Source organism: Cornus florida, unplaced genomic scaffold (genome assembly GCF_030987335.1).
Source record: "Cornus florida cultivar Cherokee Brave unplaced genomic scaffold, ASM3098733v1 CherokeeBrave_3.0.0_Hap2_Chr11, whole genome shotgun sequence".
NCBI classification, from domain to species: Eukaryota; Viridiplantae; Streptophyta; class Magnoliopsida; order Cornales; family Cornaceae; genus Cornus; species Cornus florida.
This window is the reverse complement of record NW_026775581.1, coordinates 109730298-109753682: the sequence shown is the minus strand read 5'-3', so window position 1 is coordinate 109753682 and position 23385 is coordinate 109730298. Positions and strand designations below refer to the sequence as shown.

At 35.1% G+C, this 23385-nt stretch overlaps 2 protein-coding genes across 2 annotated transcripts; both read right to left on the bottom strand.

Moving 5' to 3' along the window:
* Window positions 1-10292: 10292 nt before the first annotated feature.
* Window positions 10293-14732, bottom strand: LOC132286386 (uncharacterized). Its single transcript, XM_059788718.1, has 3 exons — window positions 14338-14732; window positions 13458-13554; window positions 10293-11636 (listed from the first exon to the last, which is right to left on the bottom strand). The coding sequence occupies exons 2-3, from the start codon at window positions 13533-13535 to the stop codon at window positions 10527-10529; spliced, it is 1188 nt and encodes a 395-aa protein (XP_059644701.1). The 5' UTR covers window positions 13536-13554; window positions 14338-14732; the 3' UTR covers window positions 10293-10526.
* Window positions 14733-17596: 2864 nt separating this feature from the next.
* LOC132286041 (probable LRR receptor-like serine/threonine-protein kinase At1g74360) lies at window positions 17597-22007 on the bottom strand. The gene is made up of 2 exons (XM_059788296.1): window positions 21830-22007; window positions 17597-21037 (listed from the first exon to the last, which is right to left on the bottom strand). Exons 1-2 carry the CDS (start codon window positions 21891-21893, stop codon window positions 17772-17774), a joined length of 3330 nt encoding a protein of 1109 aa, XP_059644279.1. The 5' UTR covers window positions 21894-22007; the 3' UTR covers window positions 17597-17771.
* Window positions 22008-23385: the final 1378 nt, after the last annotated feature.

The window sequence follows — 23385 nt, the reverse complement described above, 5'->3', positions numbered from 1 at the left end:
CTTGGAGCGGCCCAAAATGGTTGGCACCCTAAGACAACGACTATGAAAATCCGACAACGGCAAGCCCAAAGCATGACTAAGAGATTGCCTCAATGGCATAGGAGCATTACGCGAGAAAAAAATAGAGGATTTACCAAAATTCACCTGTTGCCCAGAGGCCCGTTCATAATTAGCCAAAATGCGTTTCAACACACCAACTTCCGCTAAATCAGCAGCACAAAACACAATAGAATCATCCGCAAAAAAAAGATGAGACACAGACGGTGCTCCCTGACAAATACAAACTCTAGATAACAATCGAGCTTCCTGGGCCCACAAAATAGCCAGCGAAAGAGCTTCCGCGCAAATGATAAACAAATTTGGGGAAAAAGGATCGCCTTGACTAATGTGAACTCGAGAGAATCTAAATTCGCAAAATTGTGAAATATATTAATAAATAGGATATAAAACGAAATGGAGATCTAAGTTAAGATGACCCATAGTGAACGCATTATTAAGTGGTACACAACAATTAAGATCACATTTTAAACATGAGTACATAGACATATTAAGATTTATTATAATATATATATATATATATATATTTGTAAAATTGGTAGTGTGTATTAAAAAAATTAAAAGTAAAACTTTTGTCTTACAGACTTTTGGTAATTTTTTTTTTTTTTTGGGAGATTAAAACTTTCTAGATTATTTAAAGAATAGTGATAGGGAGACTGATGAATTAACCCCGAATAAGTATCGAATCTGATATGTTTTTGTCCACCTCATCTACTTAAACAGTTTCCAAAAATAATTATTTAACAAGTGATAAAAATGACCAACCACGTCAAATTTGATACTAATTCGGTGATTCCTTTTCAGTTCCCCTACCATTATTCTTATTTAAATTTAATTAATTACTATTTATGTAGAATTTAAATTCATAAACAACTAATCATGAATAATATAATACTCAAATACGTTAATTTAGCTAAGAAATCTTTAAAAATTTGTAGAACATTCTTAGAAAGCACTATCCCGTCTTAGAGTTGTTCATAAAAATTAAACCGTCAACTAAATCATAACAAATATAATTATAATTCATTAAGTATCAATAATCACATTATAACTAAATTTTAAAAATATAATACAAATAATCACAAAATAATTTTTGTTTTAAAAATTATAATTGTAGGGTTTGGAAGGGCATAGTGGAGCCGCCCATGTTGACTTGTTTGTGTAAACCGGATTGAATCATAGTCACACCTTTTCTTTTTTTTTTTTTTTTTTTTTTTCGCTTCGCTTTGTCATCTTTTCGTTTATAACGAGTTAAGTCTGTTTTGTTCTGGTTTTTTTTTTTTCGTCTTTACAGGGACACAATAGTTATTATCAATGGCAGTACAAAGCCAAACATCAAGTCAAAAAAAGGCATACAATCATGAAACAAAAATAAGAAAAATAAATAACATGTTCCATTTGTTGAGAACTAGAGCCAAAACTCTTCTGCGAAACCACCAACAGGAACGACCCAAAGGCCTGATCATTATCAAGACAATAGCTCCAAAACTACACCTATAAGGTGCTCCAACAGGAAAAAAAAAAAAAAAAAAAACCACCCAACCCGGACAAGATCAAATCAAGGAGAAGGATCAGATCAAGTCGGGAACAAATCAAAACCAACATAGATCAGAGATCTAGTCGGAAAAAAAACAACAGATCCACCCTCATTAGCCGAAAACAAACCAAATATGAGCAGAGCTAGCTGAACAAAAACAAAAATGATGTAAAAAACACCCACGAAATGAGCTTATTGAAATACGCCAAATTTATTGAAGCGGGAGGCAAAAATGGCACCTCCCCACTCTCATGGAAGAGCGCAGGAGAAAATGGAAGGAAAGAAGGGTTTGGTCTGTTGGAGAGAGAGAAAGAAGGGTAAGTAAGTCTGTCTTTTGATAAGCTCAAGGAAACCACAACATTGGCCCTTCATATTTTGTATTGAATGAGCTCTAGAGCGCGACATGTGATTTATTGTAATTCTGTTGGTAACATTTTTTTAAAGGTTCTTTTATATTAATTTATACCAATATTTATCCAAATTCGTTACACCGCAAACACATCTTTACCATAATCGATATGTTACAACGAACATCATTATAGTCACAACGTGATCATTCTTGAGAACCAACTCACATCCATACGCTTGGATAATATCCATTCTACTGAATGATGACCCCTAATCCAATACATTTCAACCATTCCATTATTTATGCAAAATATTAATGTAAGATGTCTGGATGGACTAAACCAATGAATTTTCATGTTTTTAAAGTGACAGCAAAATCTATTGTGTTAGCACTCTTGCTAGAAAATCCTAAATTAATGAGCCCCTAAGAATATTCCAAATCCAACCTTTATTTTTTTTTTATTTTTTTTTTTCGGGTAAGGGAAATAATAATAATACATAAATAACAATTAAACAACATGGGATGAAAAAGAGATAAAAAAAAAAAAAAAAAAGGAAAAAAATCAAAGGACTTGATATTTTACATGTAATCCATCCAAAATTCATTGACATTTTTTTTCTTACTTTACACAATCCAAATTTAGTTAAAGAATACATAATTCGTTGCTACTAACATGTCAATGCTACATTTGTATGTGTATATATATTAATATCTATTATCAATATGAAATCTAAGAGGAAAAAAAAATGCTTTGCACTCAACAGGTATCTTATTTAAGGACTTGCGACTTGTTCATCTCTCTCCCTCTACCTATTTTTGTTTTTGTTTTTGTTTTTGTTTTAGTAGTAGTTCCCCCTCTTATTTATTTAAATTGTTTTTACCTAATTTGTTTTGTTTTAGGTTATAGTTTCCTCATTGTTTAGGTTATTTCAAGAGTGCGAAGAAATTATAACGAGAACACCTTCACACTATAAGACTGTAAAAGTTAACCTCTCCGCCGGAGTACATATCACTAGACATGCTCTTAGTAATATATATATATATATATATATATATATTTTTCGTGATTTTAATTTCATTGTGCTAGTTTGGCCCCCCAATCCAACATTGCACGACTCATGTTCATTACACGTTTTAGTACATCCAAGGAATCAGAAACCTTATTAATGGACATTATAATCCTTTGCAATTTATTAATCTAAAATGACGATCTCAAGCATTATGCACTACCTATAACCTCTTGAAAAACAGAGACGCTATATGGAACCACCAGTTAGATTCTTTGCTCTAACCCAAAAGACAATTATAAATTGCAACCTGCCCTCAGAGTTTTTAGGAGTAGTTTTGAAGACCGATTTGTGTTTCTACAAACCTGTAAATCAACTACTCGATTAAGGTATTAACCTAGTGGCTTAGTTGGTAGAGTAGTCAGTTCTCCGAGCGTCCGTATTCAAATCCCCCCTTTCCCTAATTTACCAAAGAAAAAAAAAAAAAAAAAAAGTTTTACCAAAATTAATTCACACCATTTTAGCAGAAAATGCCACAAACTAATGCTGTCCCTAGTGCCCTATATGCCATATCCTTCTCTTCCTAATTAGGAGCCCACATGTCCCAATCCTACCTGCACGTATTATATGACTTATCTAAACAACACAGGAAACAGTTTCACCCACTTTCCAACAACAACAAAAATTAAAACCACCTTTTTCAAAATGAGTCCTCTGATGAAAAATGGCCAGAGAATGTGCCAGTCTAATACCACTAATCTAGTTTAATGTCTTTGAATGACATGAACATTTGATCAGATTTGATTTTAGGAAGGATAAAAGGACAGAATGTTGATTTGCGACATAAACCACTCCTTACATAAAACTTAAAATAAAATATAAAATATATAAAATACATAATGAGGTTAGTTTAGTTGAAATATAAATCCAAAACAGATGAGTTTTTCACAACTCATATAGTACACACCTGATGTCTTGGAAACAGTTCATTAAACCAAGTTGCAGCTGCCAGAACAATTGCTATAGGAAGAAAATCTGATAACTAGTGGAATCAAAACTGCTACATCTCACTGGATCAGCGAATAACAAGATGATTTATACAACTGATAATTTTAGCAGCAGTAAAGTCAGCTCATAGAAAAGATAGTCATCTCCTTTCATTTCTAATAATTATGTACGACAATTCCTTTGTACGGTCCAATACTGCATTTGGAAGAAACATAATTTTCTCATTTGGAAACCATCATTGGAATCTAAACCATCCTCCTTTCACAGCAATTTTTGTGAATAGACAAAAGTTGAAGGAAAGACGATACTTCTATAAAACTTCAAGAGAATTAACATAAAGGTTCCAAGGAATATATATAAGTTTTTTATACTCTCTTTCTATAAAATACATAAAAAAAAGTTGTAAGAAAAGTGTAGCTATTCAGTTTGTGTGTGTATGTGTGCGTGTGTGGCCCTTAGGAAAATGAAGTGATACTTTAGCAGCTTTCTTTCAGTTCACTGGATCATCAACAATTCATCTTCCTCCAAGCCAATCACCATTATTTCGTCCTCTTCCCCTTTGGCCAGTAGAATAAAGGCGAGCGACATGATTTTTGCCCTTGAGATGTTGCTCAAATGCATCTTCATTCATGCACCATATTTGACATAGTTCGCACCAAGGATGATCTCCACCACTTTTCTTACCAGTTTCCAACTCTCGTAGTTTAGCCTCGTGTTTTTGACCTTTTAGGTGCATCTCCATCGAATTCTCATCTATGCACCAAATTTGACACGGTTCACACCATGGTCGTTGATCTTTTCTCTTCTTGTCCTCTTCCCTTCTCAGCTGCAACTGTTGCAGTTTAGCCTTGTGCTTTTGACCTTTTAGGTGCTGCTTGAAATTCAAGGCACCTGAGCATGGCACTTCACAGGCCTCGCAAATGAATAGCCCCTCTTGATCTGTTTTAATGTGACTACTGTGAGATGTTCTCGGCTGTTGAGGTGGGAGCCGTCGGAGGTTGCTAGTTGATGCTTTTCTCTTTGTGCTTGACAGACTTGGCCTTGGCCTCATCCATGAACTTGAACCTCGAATGCAACTTGGTTTTGGCAATGGTCTTGGAGTTGGACTTGGATTTGAACATTGCCCTGGTCTTGGAGTTGGAATCCGACTTGGAACCAGCGGTGGCTTCGGATTTAAATTTGAAGATGGACTTGGATTTGAAGATGACACCTGATTGAATTGACTCTGAACCAGATTTGGACTCCACCCTGGTCTTGAACTAGGAATCCGACTTGGAACTAGGGCAGGCTTCGGATTTGAAGTTGAAGATGAAGCCAAATTAGATGGACTTGAAACCAGACTCAAACTTGAGCTTAAATTAGGTTTTTGTGCCAGCCATGGACTTGGACGGGAACTTGAAGATGACACCTGATATAATGGACCCTGAACCAGACTTGCACTTGAAATTGAACCTGGCCCTGGTCTTGAACTTGTATTCCGACTTGGAGTTGATGACAGCCTTGGACTAGATGAACTTGGAACCAGATTCAAACTTGAGTTTGAATCCCAATTTCTTCCCCGCGATGGACTTGGACTTGGAATTGAAGATGGCACCTGATACGAGGAACATGCAAGTTAACAACATGAAACTGATACCGGTTAACCAATCAGTGAAACATACTGGATAGTATTCTAAGACATAGAAGAAAATAGAAAAGACATTGTCAAGCCACAGCCAATCATGCAAATTTTAGAATGTTTAAAAGATGGGTTCCAGATTTTGGAACCCAAAGGTTGCGTCTGACTCTTTATACGTTCGCCTAAAATTGCATGGCTTTCATTTTGTTTATGAACAAGGTATGGTTCATGCATTCCGAGGTGGTATCAAACAAATAGCTCACATCCCATCCATTTTATTGGAACAGCAACAGTTCGTTGGACTTCTGTGCTTGCTGTGAAGAATCAGCAGATTTTTCCATTTTTCTGTCTTCACATTTCAGAGCATCAACACATTTTTGACCCCTTTTTCAGAACTGCAACTCAACTATTTGAGATGCTAAACAAAAGCTAATACAAACTCAATTCAACTTCAAAAGCTCTAGTTCCAATTACTTGGGGTTGGATACATAAATCCTATTCTATTATGATCTCAACTATAAAACATATGATACAATCCTCCACACCATCTTTATGCATATAGACATAGTACATTTAATAACTAAACCATATTATTGTAGCAGAAGACCACCATTGAGTGCAAAACTTACATTAGGAGCAGTTTACAGAAACCTCTCCCAAGGATTCCGAAAATATCAATGGACAACATTCAAATTACTTGATCAACACTAACCTGCCTCCGTCTTTAGAAACGTCACAAACTCACCTCCTCCCCTTTTAAGTTTCCATGTAACAAAAGGCTCTATTTTCACTTTATCAGAAGTAAATTAGTCAAGGCTTGTAAGGACATGCCACATAGATAGAATAGCTTTATTGACATTTATAAAGAATTGGAAAATACAAATCCACCATCATAGATATAGCCATTATTAAAGTCACAAAGACTAGAGTCAAGAGGCAATTACAAGAGAGGATAAATGCTCACATGCAAAGGCATAAGGACAACATCTGCAAGCAATTGCAAACTTTTTAGTTTCTTCCGATATGCCAACTCTCTTTGGATTGCAAGGTCCACTGACATAACATTCTTCCTCCTCGTTTCAGCCATTTCCGTTTCAGCCCTATTCCTGAAATCTCCAGTTAGCAAGTTCTCCATTTGTTGTATTTACCCAGAAGAATAATGTTCTCCATTGGTGTGCACTTGTACAAAATATAAAAAATTATTCATTTGTTGTATTAAGCCGTTGAAAACTTAAGATCCTGGTATGAAGTTGATACTGCCAGTAATTTTCTAAATCACTCCTTACATAGCAATAATTAAAAGATGAAAAGAAAGAAAATAAAGGTATGAAAGTTTACGGCACGTACAGATCCAAAAGGATGAAAACTAGAAACATAAAGTTAAAAAGAGAAGAACTACACAGAATATAATGTCCAGTAATTTTCTATGAAGCTGAAAACATATTTTATTTTTATTTAGAAATGAACAATGTTTCTTCTCCCAGGAAATAGTATAAGCATGACTTTTCATCCACGGATTACATCTCCACTCGCAAATAAGATAATATGCACATTTTGTACCAAAAAACCTTAAATTTGATGTAAAGTAAAATTTGTCACATTTTCACTTTTCAGTCATGTTTGTATGGGCCTTGAAAGATATTTTTTCAGAAAGAAAAGAAAAGAAAAGAAAAGATTATTACAGATATCTTAAAGGTACATTTTCTTTTACCTGCAGCTGTTATTTCTTAGATATAAAACATTGATAAAATGGATATATCAGAATTCCAGAAGTAAGAAATCATGCTTGAATAGGGGAATTGATAAAAAAGAAGGGTAACGTGCAAATAATCCCCTGGTCTGCAATTTTGATCAATTTTTTATAAATAAAAATCCCAGAATACCCTTAAGGGAATTTTTTTTTTTTTTTTTTTTTTTTTCAATAAATTTTTTTTTTCCTTCCTAAAAATGCCTGTTGCCCGAGTGGTTGGTTGCTCCAGTGTGCCATGTCTGGGAGCCCTTGAGCCTTGCACGCTCCCCTCCCCACTAACCCCTAACATTCTTGCCATAAAAAAAGAAAGAAAAAAAGAAGGTGTCGTCCTGAAAATATGGTATTATAGACGAATATATTGGAGACAACATGGATATTTCATTCCTAAGCTTATTTCCTAATTGAACCACTGAGGCTGTTCAATAAGAAAATGTTTAATTAAGATTAAAAAATAAAATAAAATAGAAGTAGAAGAACACATCTACAAGTTGATCGAAAGGCATAAACATCAGGAAAATCAATATAAATGACAGACCCACATAACACACTTGCATTTCAATAATTTCATGCTATTGTTTGATAAAACAGAGAACAAATCATGATAACAAAAGCAATAACAACTACCATATGAAAAAACTCATGCGGCAGTCATCAGAAACAAAAATCAACCATGAGTACCCATCAGCTAAATGCAGAGCCTATACATACACATACACACACACATAAACAAATGGGAGAGCTTGGAGAATGGAGATGCTTACAGTGTTGAGAATGATTAGGAGACTAGAGTGAGAAAGTAGGAGTGTCTATACGGTTGAAAACGGACTCTGACACAATTGGGTCTAGGGTTTGCGATGGAAAGGAAAAATGGAGACAGAGGTTTTATTGTTGAGAAGGAGAGAGAGAAATGAAATTTCAGTCTTTCACAGAAAAAGGAGAGAGAGAGAGAGAGAGCGAGAGAGAGAGAGAGAGAGTATTGAGGAATGGCAACTGACACTTCACAGGCACCAAACGGCGAAATTATTCGATGGTCATGAATATTCCATGCATGATCAAGGTTCATAGGGGCGTTTTGATCATTTGAAAGAATTCATAAACCATATATTTATAAAAAATAAATCTTTATATATATATTTTTTCACTATCTTGTCGATGAGCTTCTCCTTCTTTTCTAGTTTTCTTTAAATATTTCAAATACGTGGATAATCATAATGGCTCACGGCTCTTTTTTATAAGGGCATGTACGCAATTGCAAAATTACTTATTCAATTTTTTTCTTTCTTTCTGAGAGAAAAAAATGATGCGAGACCCACAAAAATAAAAGCCAAAGTTTTTCTGCTTTTCTCTCCACTTTATAAAAATATTGTCAATTCAAATTTGCACAAAAAAATGTCCTAAAAGGTCCCTCATACAGCATTATTTTTTCAAAATGAGTCATGTGACAAGAGAATGTGGGAATTTAAAATCACTAATCTAATTTAATTTCTTTGAATGACATGAGCATTTGATTAGATTTGATTCTAGGAGGGATTATAGGACAGGAGGTTGATTTGTGACGTAAATCACTTTTTTATTCAAAAAATAAACTAAAAATTAATATAGGGGGGATCCTAGCAGTTTCTGGCAGCCCAATAACTAAAATATCTGGGCTTGTGCAGGGTTTAGGCCCACTTAGTCAACCATTTTTTATTGGATAAGTCAGGCATACTATATTATTGGTATTACTATCCAGTGAATATGAACCATTTTTTTTTTTTTTTATTCCTGAAAACTAAACAATATAAACCTTTAAGCAACATTAATACTATGATTTAGATCAAAGAGAGATTCTTGCTGCATCTAAACCTTCCTTGCATGCTTCAGTTGCTAGTTGATGAGGAGTGTGTTTTACACCATCATGAGCCCTTCTATTTCTTTCTCCCCGAATGCACCATAATGTTGTTGTTGTAAACAAGCATCTTTCCAGTTTGCACTTTATAGAGTTGAATGGAATATTAGCTATAAACCAATTAACCAACTTCCAAGAGTGCTGCAGATTCATGGCCTAGTTGAAAAAGACTCTTTCCAAGGGATTTGCCTAGTTGGAAAAGACTTGACCCTGGTGCCTCAAAAAAAAAAAAAAAAAAAAAAACATCTTTATCTTAGAACTTAGAATGTGAAGCTGAGCGTGTGAGTGGTTTTGTTGGGTTAAGCCTACTAACATCCCGTGTATGAAATTTATTACAAGATGCACCATTTAGTTAGTTGAGAAGGACTTTTATGTATAAATGAGACCAATTTGATTGGATTGTGCATATTTATTGGGTGGACATATCAATAACATGGTATGCCCCTGAGGCACCTAATATTTACTCCCACAACCTAACTCAAATTGTTCACGTGTCAGCATAGATCAAAAATCTTTCTTTAACAACCTCACTTGGGTCACTTATAAATTATAATTAGTCTATTTAAGGTTGGACACTCGTTGGATTGAGAAATGTAACTTCATTTTTTTTCTTGGTGATAGGAGTGCAACAATGAGTGAGTAATGTGAAACCCTTTTTTTCTTCTTGGTAAGACGATTACAAGTGTGTTAGAAGATGCTCGAAATGCAATAACAGGAAAAAGAATAGAAATAAACTTTCATCATGACTCATTTATATTTATTGGCACTCTCTTCCTAAAGAAGTAACTTAAAACTTGGAAAAGCATGAATCAAACCCATGACAAACTTCTTTTCAGTTAATCAGAAATCTCATTAATTCATAATGAGGCTAGTTTACTTGAGATATAAATCCAGAACAGAAGCTAAGCAGGTTACGAGTTTTTTCAACTCACATAATACACCTCATGTCTTGGAAACAATCCATTTCTGTGCGCAGTTCAATACTGCAGTTGGAGGAAACACAATTTTAGCATTTGGAAATAATCATTAGAATCTAAACCATCCACCTTTTACAGTACTTTTTGTACATTGACAAAAGTTGAAGAAAATAAAATACTTCCATAAAACTTCAACATGATTAACCTAAAGGGTCAAAGGAAATATACAAGTTTTGCCATACTCACTTTCTATAAAATACATACAATTGTAAAATAAGGTGTGTATAAATACGAGAATATATGAAATTTCTTAGAAAAGTGTAGCTTTTCATTGTGCACGTGGGCTGGACCTTAGGCCAAAGAAATTATACATAAGCACCTTTCTTTCAGTTGGATCACTGGATCATCTTCAATTCCACCTCTTCCAAGTCAATTGCCATCGTTGCAGTCTCTTCCCCTGTAGCCCTCTTGTTTGTCCCAGTAGCATAGAGGCGAGCGACATGATTTTTGCCCTTGAGATGTTGCTCAAATGCATCTTCATTCATGCACCATATTTGACATAGTTCGCACCATGGCTGATTTACACCATTTTTCTTACCAAGTTCCAACTCTCGTAGTTTAGCTTGGTGTTTTTGACCTTTTAGGTGCATCTGCAATGCATCCTCATCCGGGCACCCAATTTGACACAGTTGACACCATGGTCGTTGATCTTTTTTCTCCTTGCCCTCTTCTCTGCTCAGCTGCAATTGTTGCAATCTAGCCTTGTGCTTTTGACCTTTTAGGTGCTGTTTGAAATTCGAGGCACCTGAGCATGGCACTTCACAGACTTTGCAAATGAAGATCCCTTTTTGATCTGTTTTAATGTAATTATTGTGAGATGGCCTTGGCTGTTGAGGTGGGGGTGGTTGGAGGTTGCCAGTTGATGCTTTTCTCTTTATGCTTGACAGACTAGGCCTTGGCCTCAGCCATGTACTTGGACTTCGAATGCTACTCGGTCTTTGAGTTGGACTTGGATTTGAAGATGACACCTGATTCAATGGACTCTGAATCAGATTCGGTCTTGGCCCTTCTGGTCTTGGACTTGGAACTAGTGGTGGCCTCAGATTTAATGTTGAAGATGGACTATGAACCAGATTCGGTCTTGGCCCTTCTGGTCTTGGACTTGGAACTCGACTTGGAACTAGTGGTGGCCTCGGAAATAAAGTTGAAGATGGACTCCGAACCAGATTTGGTATTGGCCCTGGTCTTGGACTTGGAATCCGACTTGGAACAACTGGTGGCCTCGGATTTAAAGTTGAAGATGGAGACTGATTAGATGAACTTGAAACCAGACTCAAACTTGAGCTTAAATTAGGATTTTGTGCCAGCCATGGTATTGAACTTGTATTCCCGCTTGGAGTAAATAAAAGCCTCAGCGTTGGACTAGATGAAATTGGAACCAGATCCAAACTTGAGTTTGAATCCCAATTTCTTCCCAGCGACGAACTTGGACATGAAGATGGCACCTGATACAAGGAACATGCAAGTTAACAACATGAAACAGATGCAGGTTAACCAATTAGTGAAACACACTGGATAATACTCTTAAGACTTAGAAGACTAAGAAAAGACCTCTCTCTAGTAATTTGACATGATTTGTTGACTATTTAGCATTTTAAGAATTGTTAAACCAAAGCCAATCATGCAAATAGAAGTGTTTTTCAGTGATAGGTTCCAGATCTTGAACCTAAAGGCTGCTTCTGACTCTTTAATTTGCTGTCCCCCTAAAATTTCATGGCTCTCATTTTGTTTATAGAAAAGGTGTGCGACATGCATTTCGAGGTGGTATCAATCAAAGAATCAGGCCAGTCTACATTTAAGTGCATTTTATAAAGAACAATATTATAAAAGTAACTTTAACATCCACAGAATAAAATTAAGAAACAAACTATTTAATACAATTCTAATTAGTTGCTACTTCAGATGTGTAGCCATGTTCACTGGCATACACATATAACATTACTTTTCTAGTTTACAAGTAAAGACATGAATCACAAACATAATCAACACTAAACACAATCAATGAAAGCATATAGACATGATCAGGTTCCATTGTTTATTAGAATAATGCAAGGATTGTGTGTTTTTCTAATGTGTGTGTGTGTGTGTCTGAGAGAGAGAGAGGGAGATTCCTACCCAAAAAAAAAAACATATATATTAAAAGCACCTACACCAGAAGTATACAAAACTATAAGAACTCAAACTCCCATATCTCCCAGAAAACTAAGAAAATAGTTTATCAATATGGAAGACTAGGCTTTAATCCAAAAGCAAGGAACTCAAAAGCTGATATTTCACTCTGCAAGTAGGCAACTCAACTCCATCAAAAGAATGCATGTTCCTTTTTCCACCAAAGACTTTACCATATATATAATGGAGTTGCCTGCCAAATATCTCTGATTCTCCGACATAGCTTACATCCTTGCCAAATTAGACATAACTCATATTCTCTAGAGAGCGAAAGAAATGGACCCACAAATCTGCCATTAGACAATGCAGTGGCAAGTAGCTCACATCACATCCCTTTTCTTGGGACAGCAACAGTTTGTTGGACTTCTATGCTTGCTGTGAAGTATTAGCAGATTTTTCCATTTCTATGCCGGCACATTTCTGAGCATCAACAGATTTTTGACCCCCTTTTCAGAACTGCAACTCAACTATTCAAATGCAATTTTTCTTGAGATGTTTCACGAAGCTAATACAAACTCAATTCAACTGCACAAGCCCTAGCTAGTTCCAATTACTTGGGTTGGCTACATAAATCCTATTCTATTATGATCTCAAATATAAAACATATGATATAATCCTCAATGCCATTTTTATGCATATAGATTATAGACACAGTACATTTAATAACTATAGAAGACCAGCATTTGAGTGCACAACTTACATTAGGAGCAGTTTACACAAACTTCTCCCAAGGATTCCGATAATATCAGTGGACAACATTCAAATTACTTGAACAATACTAACCTGCCTCCATCTTTAGAAACAGCACAAACTCACCCCCGGCCCTCTCCTTTGAGTTTCCATGTAACAAAAGAATCTATTTTCACTTTATTAAAGTAAAAATCATCAAGGCTTGTAGGGACATGCCATATAGATAGAATGGCTTTATTGACATTTATATATAGAATTGGAAAATACAAATCCACCATCATAGATATATATATATAGCCATTATTAAAATCACAAAGACAAGAGTCAAGATGCATCAATTACAAGAGAGGATAAATTCGCACATGCCAAGGCATATGGTCAACTTCTGCAAGCAATTGCAAACTTACTAATTTCTTCCGATGTGCCAACTCTCTTTGGATTGCAAGCTCCACTGACATAACATTCTTCCTCCTCGTTTCAGCCATTTCCCTTTTGGCTCTATTCCTGCAATTTCCAGTTAGCAAGCTCTCCATTTGTTGTATTTATCAAAAAGAAATAAAGTTCTCCAATGGTTGTGCACTTGTACAAAATATAAAAAATACTTCATTTGTTGTATTAAGCTGTTGAAAACTTAAGATCCTCGTAACAAAGGTAATCATGCTTGAATAGGATAAAATTTTGTAATATATATATATATATATATATATATATATATATATATATATATATATATATATATATAATTTAATGTTAGAAATATCAATAGAACTGATATAATGAGGTCCTGAAAATATGCAATTATTGACGAATATATTGCAAACATTATGGATATATTACCCCTAAGCTTATTTCCCAAGTGGTTAATTTTCTCACATGCTAATATGAAATTTTGAATAGTGATAATAAGAAAATGTTTAATTAAGATAAATTAAAAATTAAAAATTAAAATAGAAGTAAAAGAACACATCTACAAATTAATCCAAAGGCATAAACATCAGAAAAATCAATATAAATGTCAGACCCAGGTAACTTGCACTTCAATAATTTCATAGTGTTGCCTGATAAAACAGAGAAGAAGAAATCATGATGACAGCAGCAACAATAACAACTTCAATAGAGTAAAAATTGTACACATCAGAAACAAAAAGTAACCATAACTCATAAGTTACAATCAGCTAAATGTAGTCTATACATACACATGTGTATATATATATATAATGAGTGTTTATATGTATTATATACACAAACATAAACAAATGGGAGAGCTTAGAGGATGGAGATGCTTACAGTGTTGAGAATGATTCGGAGACTAGAGCGAGAAAGTAGGAGTCATTATATGGTTGAAAATGTGTTGGAACAGAATTGGGGCTAGGGTTTCCAATTGAAAGGAAAATTGGAGACAGAGAGATGAGTAGATGGTTTTATTGTAGAGAAAGGGAGAGAGAAATGAAAAAATCAGTCTTTCACAGAAAAAGAATCCACAAAACTCTAGAAGAGAGAGAGAGAGAGAGAGAGTAAAGGCAAATGATACTTCACAGGACAAGAAGAACAGGTTAGTGTTTTCGCGGGCAAAATGAAGGTGTATATTTTGGTCAATAAGATAGAAATGAGGGGTATTATCGTCAGTTTGGAGTGAATATCAAAATGGGTCCCCAAACTGAAAACGGCGAGGAAGTTGTGGAAGCCCGTACGAACAGGCTTCTGGGGACGGACCTTAGGTGACACGTTCGTTTCGTCCCACTACCACTAACATTTGGACACGTTACTAGGGGCTCCGGCCTTCGAACTCACTCATCTGCAGTCACCATATGCGGTACCAAAACAGCATCTAGGGCTGTTGTAATTAACAGTTTGGGAACAATTCGTCTAAATCGTTGTGTTTAAATTTATTCATTAAAATAAATATATTCACTTCTAGCTTGTGTTTAATAACAGAGTGACTCCAAATATTATTATGCTCAGCTAGATTTGTTTTTTTTCATTAACAAAGTATTAATCATATTCTTATATCAGCTGAATATATTAATATATACTTACATATTGTAAAATTTATATAAAATCATGAACAAGTTAAAACGATTTTGAAAACAAATTTGAACTAAGTCAAACACGAATAATATATTAAAATTGATTCTTTTTTCACTAATGAGCCCCGTGGATTTTTTCAAAAAAAGAAACTTTTCTATTTTCAAATAGAAGTATGAAAAAAAAAAAAAAAAAAAAAAAAAAAAAAACACACACACACACACACACGCACAGAGGAAAAACTTTTATTAATTTGGTTTACAAAAAAAAATTTAAATGAAACAAGTTTTTATAAGAGCATGCAATCAGGCACAGACCTAGTGACTGAATTTTTTTATTTTTTTTAGTATATATTAGAGTTATTTTTTTCTTTTTAAAATTATACATTCATGAAATTTTAATATTTGTCCCCCTTGAAATTACAAAAAAATAAAAAAAAAATCCCTCTATTATCTCCTCAAACAATTTTCTGAGCAATTTAAAAAAATTCAGCATGTTCATTATCAAAATTTTCAAAATAAGGTGTAAAGTTGAAAATAATACCAAACAGGTGCTAATCTTTCATTTACCAATTACCATCCTCAATTCTTCTTACTTTCTTAGTATATATAATTAGAGATCTAGAGGCAACAATGGATTGGGTTATGCTTCGGTAATCTATCTATCAAAGTTGTAGATGGTGATAAAAAAAGTGAGAGTGCGGAAATATAATTTTTTTTTTTTCCTTCATGTTTGCTTTTTCCTTTTCAAAGAAAAAAATTCATCAATTATGATTAAGTAATCAAATTATCTAAAAGGATGATTATAAAGATACAGAATATTGTCTGTTTCACCCTGCCCCACTGTTAGGTAGGATTTAGGTTGTTAGATTAGATTCTTAAACCACACACCATCTAACTGAACCTAAACCAATTAAATTGACTCATTTATCTTAGACTTAAATATAGTTCTTCTATTCCTGTATTTCATAGTACAACTTTTAGCACTTATACATAATGTCTTAATAAATGCATAAACAGCCTTCCACTATACTGAAATTTCGTTACTACCTGAACTCTTAGGATTTTGCACGATTTGCAATAATTAAACATACAAAAAGTGTATTAAAGGTTTTGTGACCTAATGGCATTTTTTCGACCTCTCAAAAAAAATTGGTAAGAATTATTGAGTTTCTTACCAATGAAAAAATAAAATAAAAACATACACAGTGCTTTTAAAAAAATAAAAAATAAAATTATTGTTATATGCTCTCAAACCATTGATCCATTTTCAATGGGCTGGCTTTTCCTTGTTCCATCCTGATAAAACTTTTTAAAAAAATAAATAAATAAATAAAATTCAAATACAACTTGAAACACTTTTCAAGATTTCAATGACTTCTCTAATCCTATCGCATTAACTCTTCAATATATCCTAAGTACAAAGATGTGCTTAGCTTAAACTCCAAATTGTAGAATATATTATAAAGGTTATTTCTTCTAACTGTACAAAATAATCATGAAACTAATGAATTGTACAATAAGAATGGACATCCTTTGATTCTCTGAAAGAATAATAGCAGCAGCTTTTTTAGACCATTAAAACGTTTACTTTGCATGTTGTGAAGGAAAAGTTCTTGGCATTTACAATCCTGACCACAATGCATGTTTTTGACTATTTCTGCAAAGAATATTCCAGAAATTAAGTCTAGGAGAGTAACTTCTTTGAAGTTCCACAAATGAAATAATATTTCTTGTGTTGTCACAGCTAGTTAGTGCACATAAATTGCTGGAGTTGAAAAGACAATTCAACTGCCTCATTTGCCCTTAGAGATCTCCTCTAAAGGGTCGGTAAACATAACTAGTCCTCAAAGCTGGTTAATATACACTCTTATAACCAGCTTGAGTGATCAATTCCATTGATTTCAGTTAGTTTGGCTTCATTTGTTCAGCATAGAACTATTGCTATACCATTGATCATCATTGTTACTAAAGCTCAAACTATTATTTTCAGTCCACGACTTACTTCGTAGATTACACAGTTCTGCATTAGGTTTGTGGGTAGTTCAGAAACCAGCATCCAGAAGGACACAGCCTCTGTGATCAACAAGTTCAGACCTGAAAACCGGAACGGAGAAAGTTATAACACAACCAAAACCAGAAAGAAAAAGTAGTTAGATAGCATCTTAAGAATCTCATCTTTGGTATAGATTTTGGCCTTCCTCTGTTCTCAGATACTAATTATACTACAGACACTATTAGACAACAAAGATTGCAGCATATATACCATGCTCAAGTTCACCATAAGACTCTAAGAGGGAAATTTATCCCACGTTTACTTGGCTTCATAAGAATTGGATGTTTGAACTGAGAGTGTGCCTGACAATACCAATGGTTATAAGGCAGTTCAAGCTGTCTCAGTTTAGGCCAAAGAGAACATCATATAGGAGGAATCAAAGGCAGTAGAGTGACTTCAACATAATACAACTCTAACTAAGAAATTGCATGCAGTTTCTATGTACTCTAAAAGCCCATTCGTAAATGTTCTAATAAAATTTCAATTGGGAATTCTTTTACAAAGTTGCTACAAAGTCTCAAAAAGATATCTGTGATCAAAATTGAGAAAATTCTTTAAAACAAGGAATGATGAATGCTTTCTACAAGAAGAATAGCATGAAGGCTACACATGAATATACTTGATGTACTTTGTGTGTAAACCTACATACAAATTGAACTATGGACACTTATATTCAAGCTTTCACTACAAGAGGAAGAAGAGGATACGGAAGTGAAATTCCCCCGGCTGCCTGAGATCTTAAACAACATAGCTAGCACCTCCTTCATGTTTGGCCTAGCTTGTGGCGACTCTGCTGTGCACCTTATTCCAATCCGAAGCAACTCACACATTTCCTCTGCCCCCTCTGCAAGCCCAGATCCCAAAAGGGCAACTGGTATGATGGTTCGACTAAATCCATTTCGTCCATATCCCATGACCCTTCTGGCCCATTCTACTAGACACTCTTCCCCTCCATCCAGAGCTCGCCTCCCAGTCGCTAGCTCCATTGCCAGTACCCCAAAGCTGTACACGTCACCTTTTGTAGTGGCATGCCATGTCTGACCATATTCTGGTGCAACATAACCTACTGTGCCAGCCACCATTGTCGTGACATGACTATCTCCAGCATCAACAATCCTAGCCAGACCAAAATCTGTGACACAGGCCTTCCCATTCTTATCGAGGAGGACATTGCTAGCCTTGACATCTCTATGCACAATAGCAGGGAAGCACTCATGGTGTAGAAACACCAAGGCATGCGCAATATCTAATGCCACATCGATACGCCTCCACCATGTCAGCCTTGTTCGATCAGAAACAAGATCCTCCAAGCTCCCACCTTCCATGTACTCATAAACCAATAATTTCTCTGACCCATCAAGGCACCATCCATAAAGTGTCACAAGATTCGGGTGTGGCCAACCGAAGCCGTTGCCACTTAGAACCTCCATTTCAGCTCGGAACTCTCTTTCCCCCTCAATACCCTTTCTTTGCAGCTTCTTCACCGCAACTTCTCTCCCATCAGGCAATACTCCTTGATACACAGTTCCAAATCCTCCCCTTCCAATAATTCGGTCCTCCGAGAAGTTTCCTGTAGCTTTCAAGATGTCAGCGTGTGTAAATGCTGTTTTGTCCAGACGGATGACCTTAACAGTATCTGACAACCATGGAGAAGATCCACTTGAACTTGACATGAACACCTTCCCACCCTTCACATCCTCCAAGAGATATCCTGGCTCGTCTACTGGGCTCTTTATCAATAGGCAGACTATGAGTGTCATGACACCACATACTAAGAAAGCCACTAGTAGAGCTAAGAACACCAAAAATGCACCCAATTTCGTAGGCTTCTTTACCTTTTCATTCTTGTTTGCTGGTGAAACATCAGTGGAATTTTTAATGAAAGGTGGAAGGAGCAGCAATGGGTCGCCAAAGTAGGACTCTTTCTCAAATGTTGCCAATTGCCCAGTTGTGGGGATCTCACCAGAAATGTTGGGATTGTATGAGATGTTGAATTTGCTGAGCTCATTCAAGTTGTTCAAGCTGGTTGGGAACGTGCCTGAGAAATTGTTATATGACAAGTCCAGGTTTTGTAAGCATTTGACATCACCAATTGCCATTGGAATTTCACCAGAAAACTTGTTCTGTGAAATGTTGAGGACTACAAGTGGCATTTGACTAATCTCTGGAGGGAGAGAACCATTGAATTTATTTTCACCCAAATGCAGCATACTGAATTTCTGCATCTTACCAATCTCAAGAGGGAGTTTACCGGATAATTGGTTCCCACTAAGTTGGAGATAACCAGATATCTGAAATGTCCGGACAGTTGAGCCAGGCGCACACACTGGGAATAAACCATATCCTTTCAGCAACTTATCCCAAAGGTTTCTGCAACTCTTCCTTGTAAGCAATGTATACACAAAACTAAAAGGAGGATAGTCTGCCGGAATCCACCTCCTCATTACCAAGCACTCACCAGAACCAGCAGCAATTCCATCACTTTTCTGATTTAACTGGAAGGTTGGAGTTGCATTCAAACCAATATTTGTCAACTCAGGTGGGATTGTCCCGGAAAGTTGATTGTTCGCGAGGTTTAACCACAACAAGCTATTACAATCCCCCAACTCCAGTGGGATTTCACCTGTTAATGCATTGTTCGCAAGCATCAACCACAAAAGAGAACTTAAATTTCCGAAGGTTGGTGGTATTGAGCCGTTTAGCTGATTGAAGGAGAGATCAAGAGCTTGAAGGCCTGTCAACTTTCCATATTCAGGTGGTATATTGCCGGAGAAGTTATTGTATGCAAGAATCAAGAACTTCAAGCTCATCATTTCAGAAATTTCAACTGGTAATGACCCCGAAAAATTGTTCAAGCTCAGGTCTAGCCTCTCAATTATCGGCAACTTGAGAATTCCAGAGGTGTATAACCCCCCGGTATATGAATTATTATGTAATACAAGAAACTTCACCTGCCTGAATTTCCCAAAAATTTCTTGAATATCTCCCCCAAAATTGTTCTTGCCGATATCCAAAAAGGCCAACTTACTCAAACCCAAAAGAGACTCCGGAATTTCTCTGAAAAAATTGTTGCTCCCCAAGTAAAGCCCTTCAAGACCCCAAATCGATCCAATTTCTGCCGGAATTTTCCCTGTGAAGTTGTTTCCCCACAGATTCAAAATCACCAAATCCTTACAATTTGAAATTTCCTTGGGAAATTCTCCAACAAATGAGTTTCCTGACAAGTCCAGAACTTTTAGGCTACAATTTCCTGAGAAAATCGACGGCGAAATAATGCCATTGAAATTATTCTCAGATATAGCATACTCTCTCAGCTTCCCAAACCCTAGCCATACATCTCCACTAAAATTGTTGGTGCTCAGATCAAGATACTGCAATTCCGGGCATTCGTAGAAAAGATCACCAATCTCGCCGGTGAAATTGTTTGCCGAAATGTTTACAAGAATCAAACGGTTACAAATCGCCGGAAAACTCAACTGAATTGTGCCGCTAAATCTATTGACAGTCAGGTCGAGAACCTCCAAGCTGCTGAGTCCGGTCAAGTTAAGCACTCCACCGATGATGTTATGAGACAAATTCAGATATTTGAGGTTCTGGCACTGGCCTAGGTCGGCCGGAATGGCTCCGTCGACGGTGTTCCTCGAGAGATCTAGGTGCGTGAGGGCGGTCAAGGACGAGAAGTTTCCGAACATGTCGCCAGCGATTTGGCTCCCGGAGAGGTCGATTTTGGTGACTCGAGCGCCGGAGCAAAAAATTCCCGGCCAATCGCACGGCGAAGAATTCTGTTGGTTCCATTCGGCGTATCGTCCTCTGTTCTGGGGATTTCGATCTTCAAGGTGTGTTTTCAGGTTGAGCAATGCTTGTTTATCAGTCTCTATTGAATCTCCAACACCATTAACAACCTTACCTGCAATTCACATGTTTTCAGAATTACGAATTTCTGTGATTTAGGTCAATTCAATAGAATCATTCTCGAAAAACTAAAAAAAAAAAAAAATGATTCAGCAAACTACTACTAAATTATTACTACAACACACAAAATGATGAATTAATGCAAATACACTTATATATGTGATGTATTAATCATACAATTTTGTATGTGTATAAACATGAATGAGAGATTACAAAACTTAGACTGTGAGTACCTTCAATTCACATGTTCCCAAACTTCCAAATTACAAAAATTTAAGACAAATCAATAGCGTCAATTTCGAAAAACTCAAAAAAAAAAAAAAAAAGTGATTCAACAAACTACTAAACTTGTTGTACACCATACAACGAAATATATATATTTATATATCCACACATGTATATATATGTGTATAAACAAGATTGAGAGAATTACGAAACTGGAAATTGTGAGTATCATTTGTGTGTACCTGCAATTCACATGTTTCGAGACTTCCGAATTAAAATTCAACTCAAATCAATACATTGATTCTCGAAAAACTCAAAACATATATATTTATATGTATAGATTATAAAATCTGAAATTGTGGGAGCGACAGTGTATTTGGCGCCATTAAACACGAACAAGAGCAAGACAATAGTTGGTTGGTTAACAGTTCCGTAGTTCTGAACTAACAGAAATTTATGCACAATCAACAAATAAATGGATTTTTCCCGGAAAGTTTGATTGTATGATCCAAACAGAGAGGAAAAGAAATTTAGATGTAATGAAAGGCATAGATTAGCGTACCTGTAATTAAGATTAGGAAAATGATTAATGCGATGGGACGTGGATCGATTTCTTCCTCTGACATGGTCAGTGCAATCTAATCTTCTTCTTCTTCACTAATCAAGAGAGAGTTGTTACAGGAGCTATCGTGACTTAATAGGTAACCTCAATCCGAAAATCTTAAAATATATATATTATATGTGCATATATGTGTGTGTTTATATATACATATATATATATATATATATAATGCGTGTTGAATGTATAAGATTGTGGTTGAACTTAGAGCGCCTGCAAAGGGACCAAACAGAATTTCCTACAAAGTGCTTGTTAAATTCTAGAATATTTTCAAATTTTTTTTCAATAATTAATATATTTATGTCATCTAGAAAAATTAAATAATAATTAAATAAGTTAGACCTAAAATATTAGACAAATAATTTTTAGAGCAAAGTACAATAAACCCCTTACCTAATTTTTTACCCCCTTTGCTGTTCAGGGGAGGGGGGAAGGTACCAAAATGCTCTTATTACTATTTTATTTAAATCCTAATTCATCATAACTCCAAAAATTCATCTCACAAATGGTACTTTCAAAAGTTACAAATAATGCATGCACTAAAAACTTATGAAATAAGGATTCTATAAATATATGATTTGTGTAATAAGCCACTATAACCCGATAGAAATAGACAATCTAAAAATCTGCTCCAACAATTTATTTTATTTTTAAAAAATAAAATACTCGAAATATTTGTAAGAAAATTTTCATAATTATTCATTTGCATATAGAGTATAACATATACAAAATTTAGCCCCAATAGAGACCGTGTCAAGATATTTTCATTTTCTTATAGACTTGTCATTTTAAAATAATATATATCAAAATAAATAATCGGTCTTTGTTGAGGCTAAATTTTTTATATGTTGTACTCCATACGTACATGAATAATTCTATAAATTTTCTTGTAATTAAACCAAGTATTTTATTTTCTAAAAATAAAATAAGATTGCTGGAAGAGATTTATAGTTTGTCTATTTCTTTCTGGTTTTCTAAAATCATTCTTTCATAAGTTTTTCGTGTATATATTATTTGTAATTTTTTGGTGTATAAGTTGTGAGATATGAATTTTTGAAGTTCAGATAAATAAGGATTCAAATAAAACAGTAAAAAGGGCATTTGGGTCCAAACATCCACTATTTTACCCCCTTAAATAATTGGAGTGGATTATTTGATAAAAAAATTAGACAAAGAGAGTTTATTAGTTTTTACATAAACTTTTATAAAACAGTAATAGTTTTTTTTGGGAAAATTAAAACGGTAATAGTTGGTCACACGACACTTGTATATTGTCCAACAAAATTTTGAATGAAAAAAGATGGATGGACCCTCTCTTTTAGATTTTCTCTTTGTATTTTATGAAGTTAGATTATATGGTTAGCAGTTTGATACTTTTAATAATTTGACTAATGAAAAAACTCTAGAGAATATAATTAAATCCGCAAAATTAGAACATAACAATGAATAGGGACGTGAAATGCCAAGGACAGTAGTCCATGCACGGTGTGAGACCTTTG

Excerpts from the sequence above, each read along its gene's own strand:
- LOC132286386 (XM_059788718.1), bottom strand. The coding sequence starts at position 13,535 with ATGGCTGAAACGAGGAGGAAGAATGTTATGTCAGTGGAGCTTGCAATC. Across the intron at positions 11,637-13,457 it reads TGGCACATCGGAAGAAATTA|GTGCCATCTTCATGTCCAAG; the intron begins GTAAGTTTGCAA and ends TCCTTGTATCAG.
- LOC132286041 (XM_059788296.1), bottom strand. The coding sequence starts at position 21,893 with ATGTCAGAGGAAGAAATCGATCCACGTCCCATCGCATTAATCATTTTC. Across the intron at positions 21,038-21,829 it reads TTTCCTAATCTTAATTACAG|GTAAGGTTGTTAATGGTGTT; the intron begins GTACGCTAATCT and ends TGTGAATTGCAG.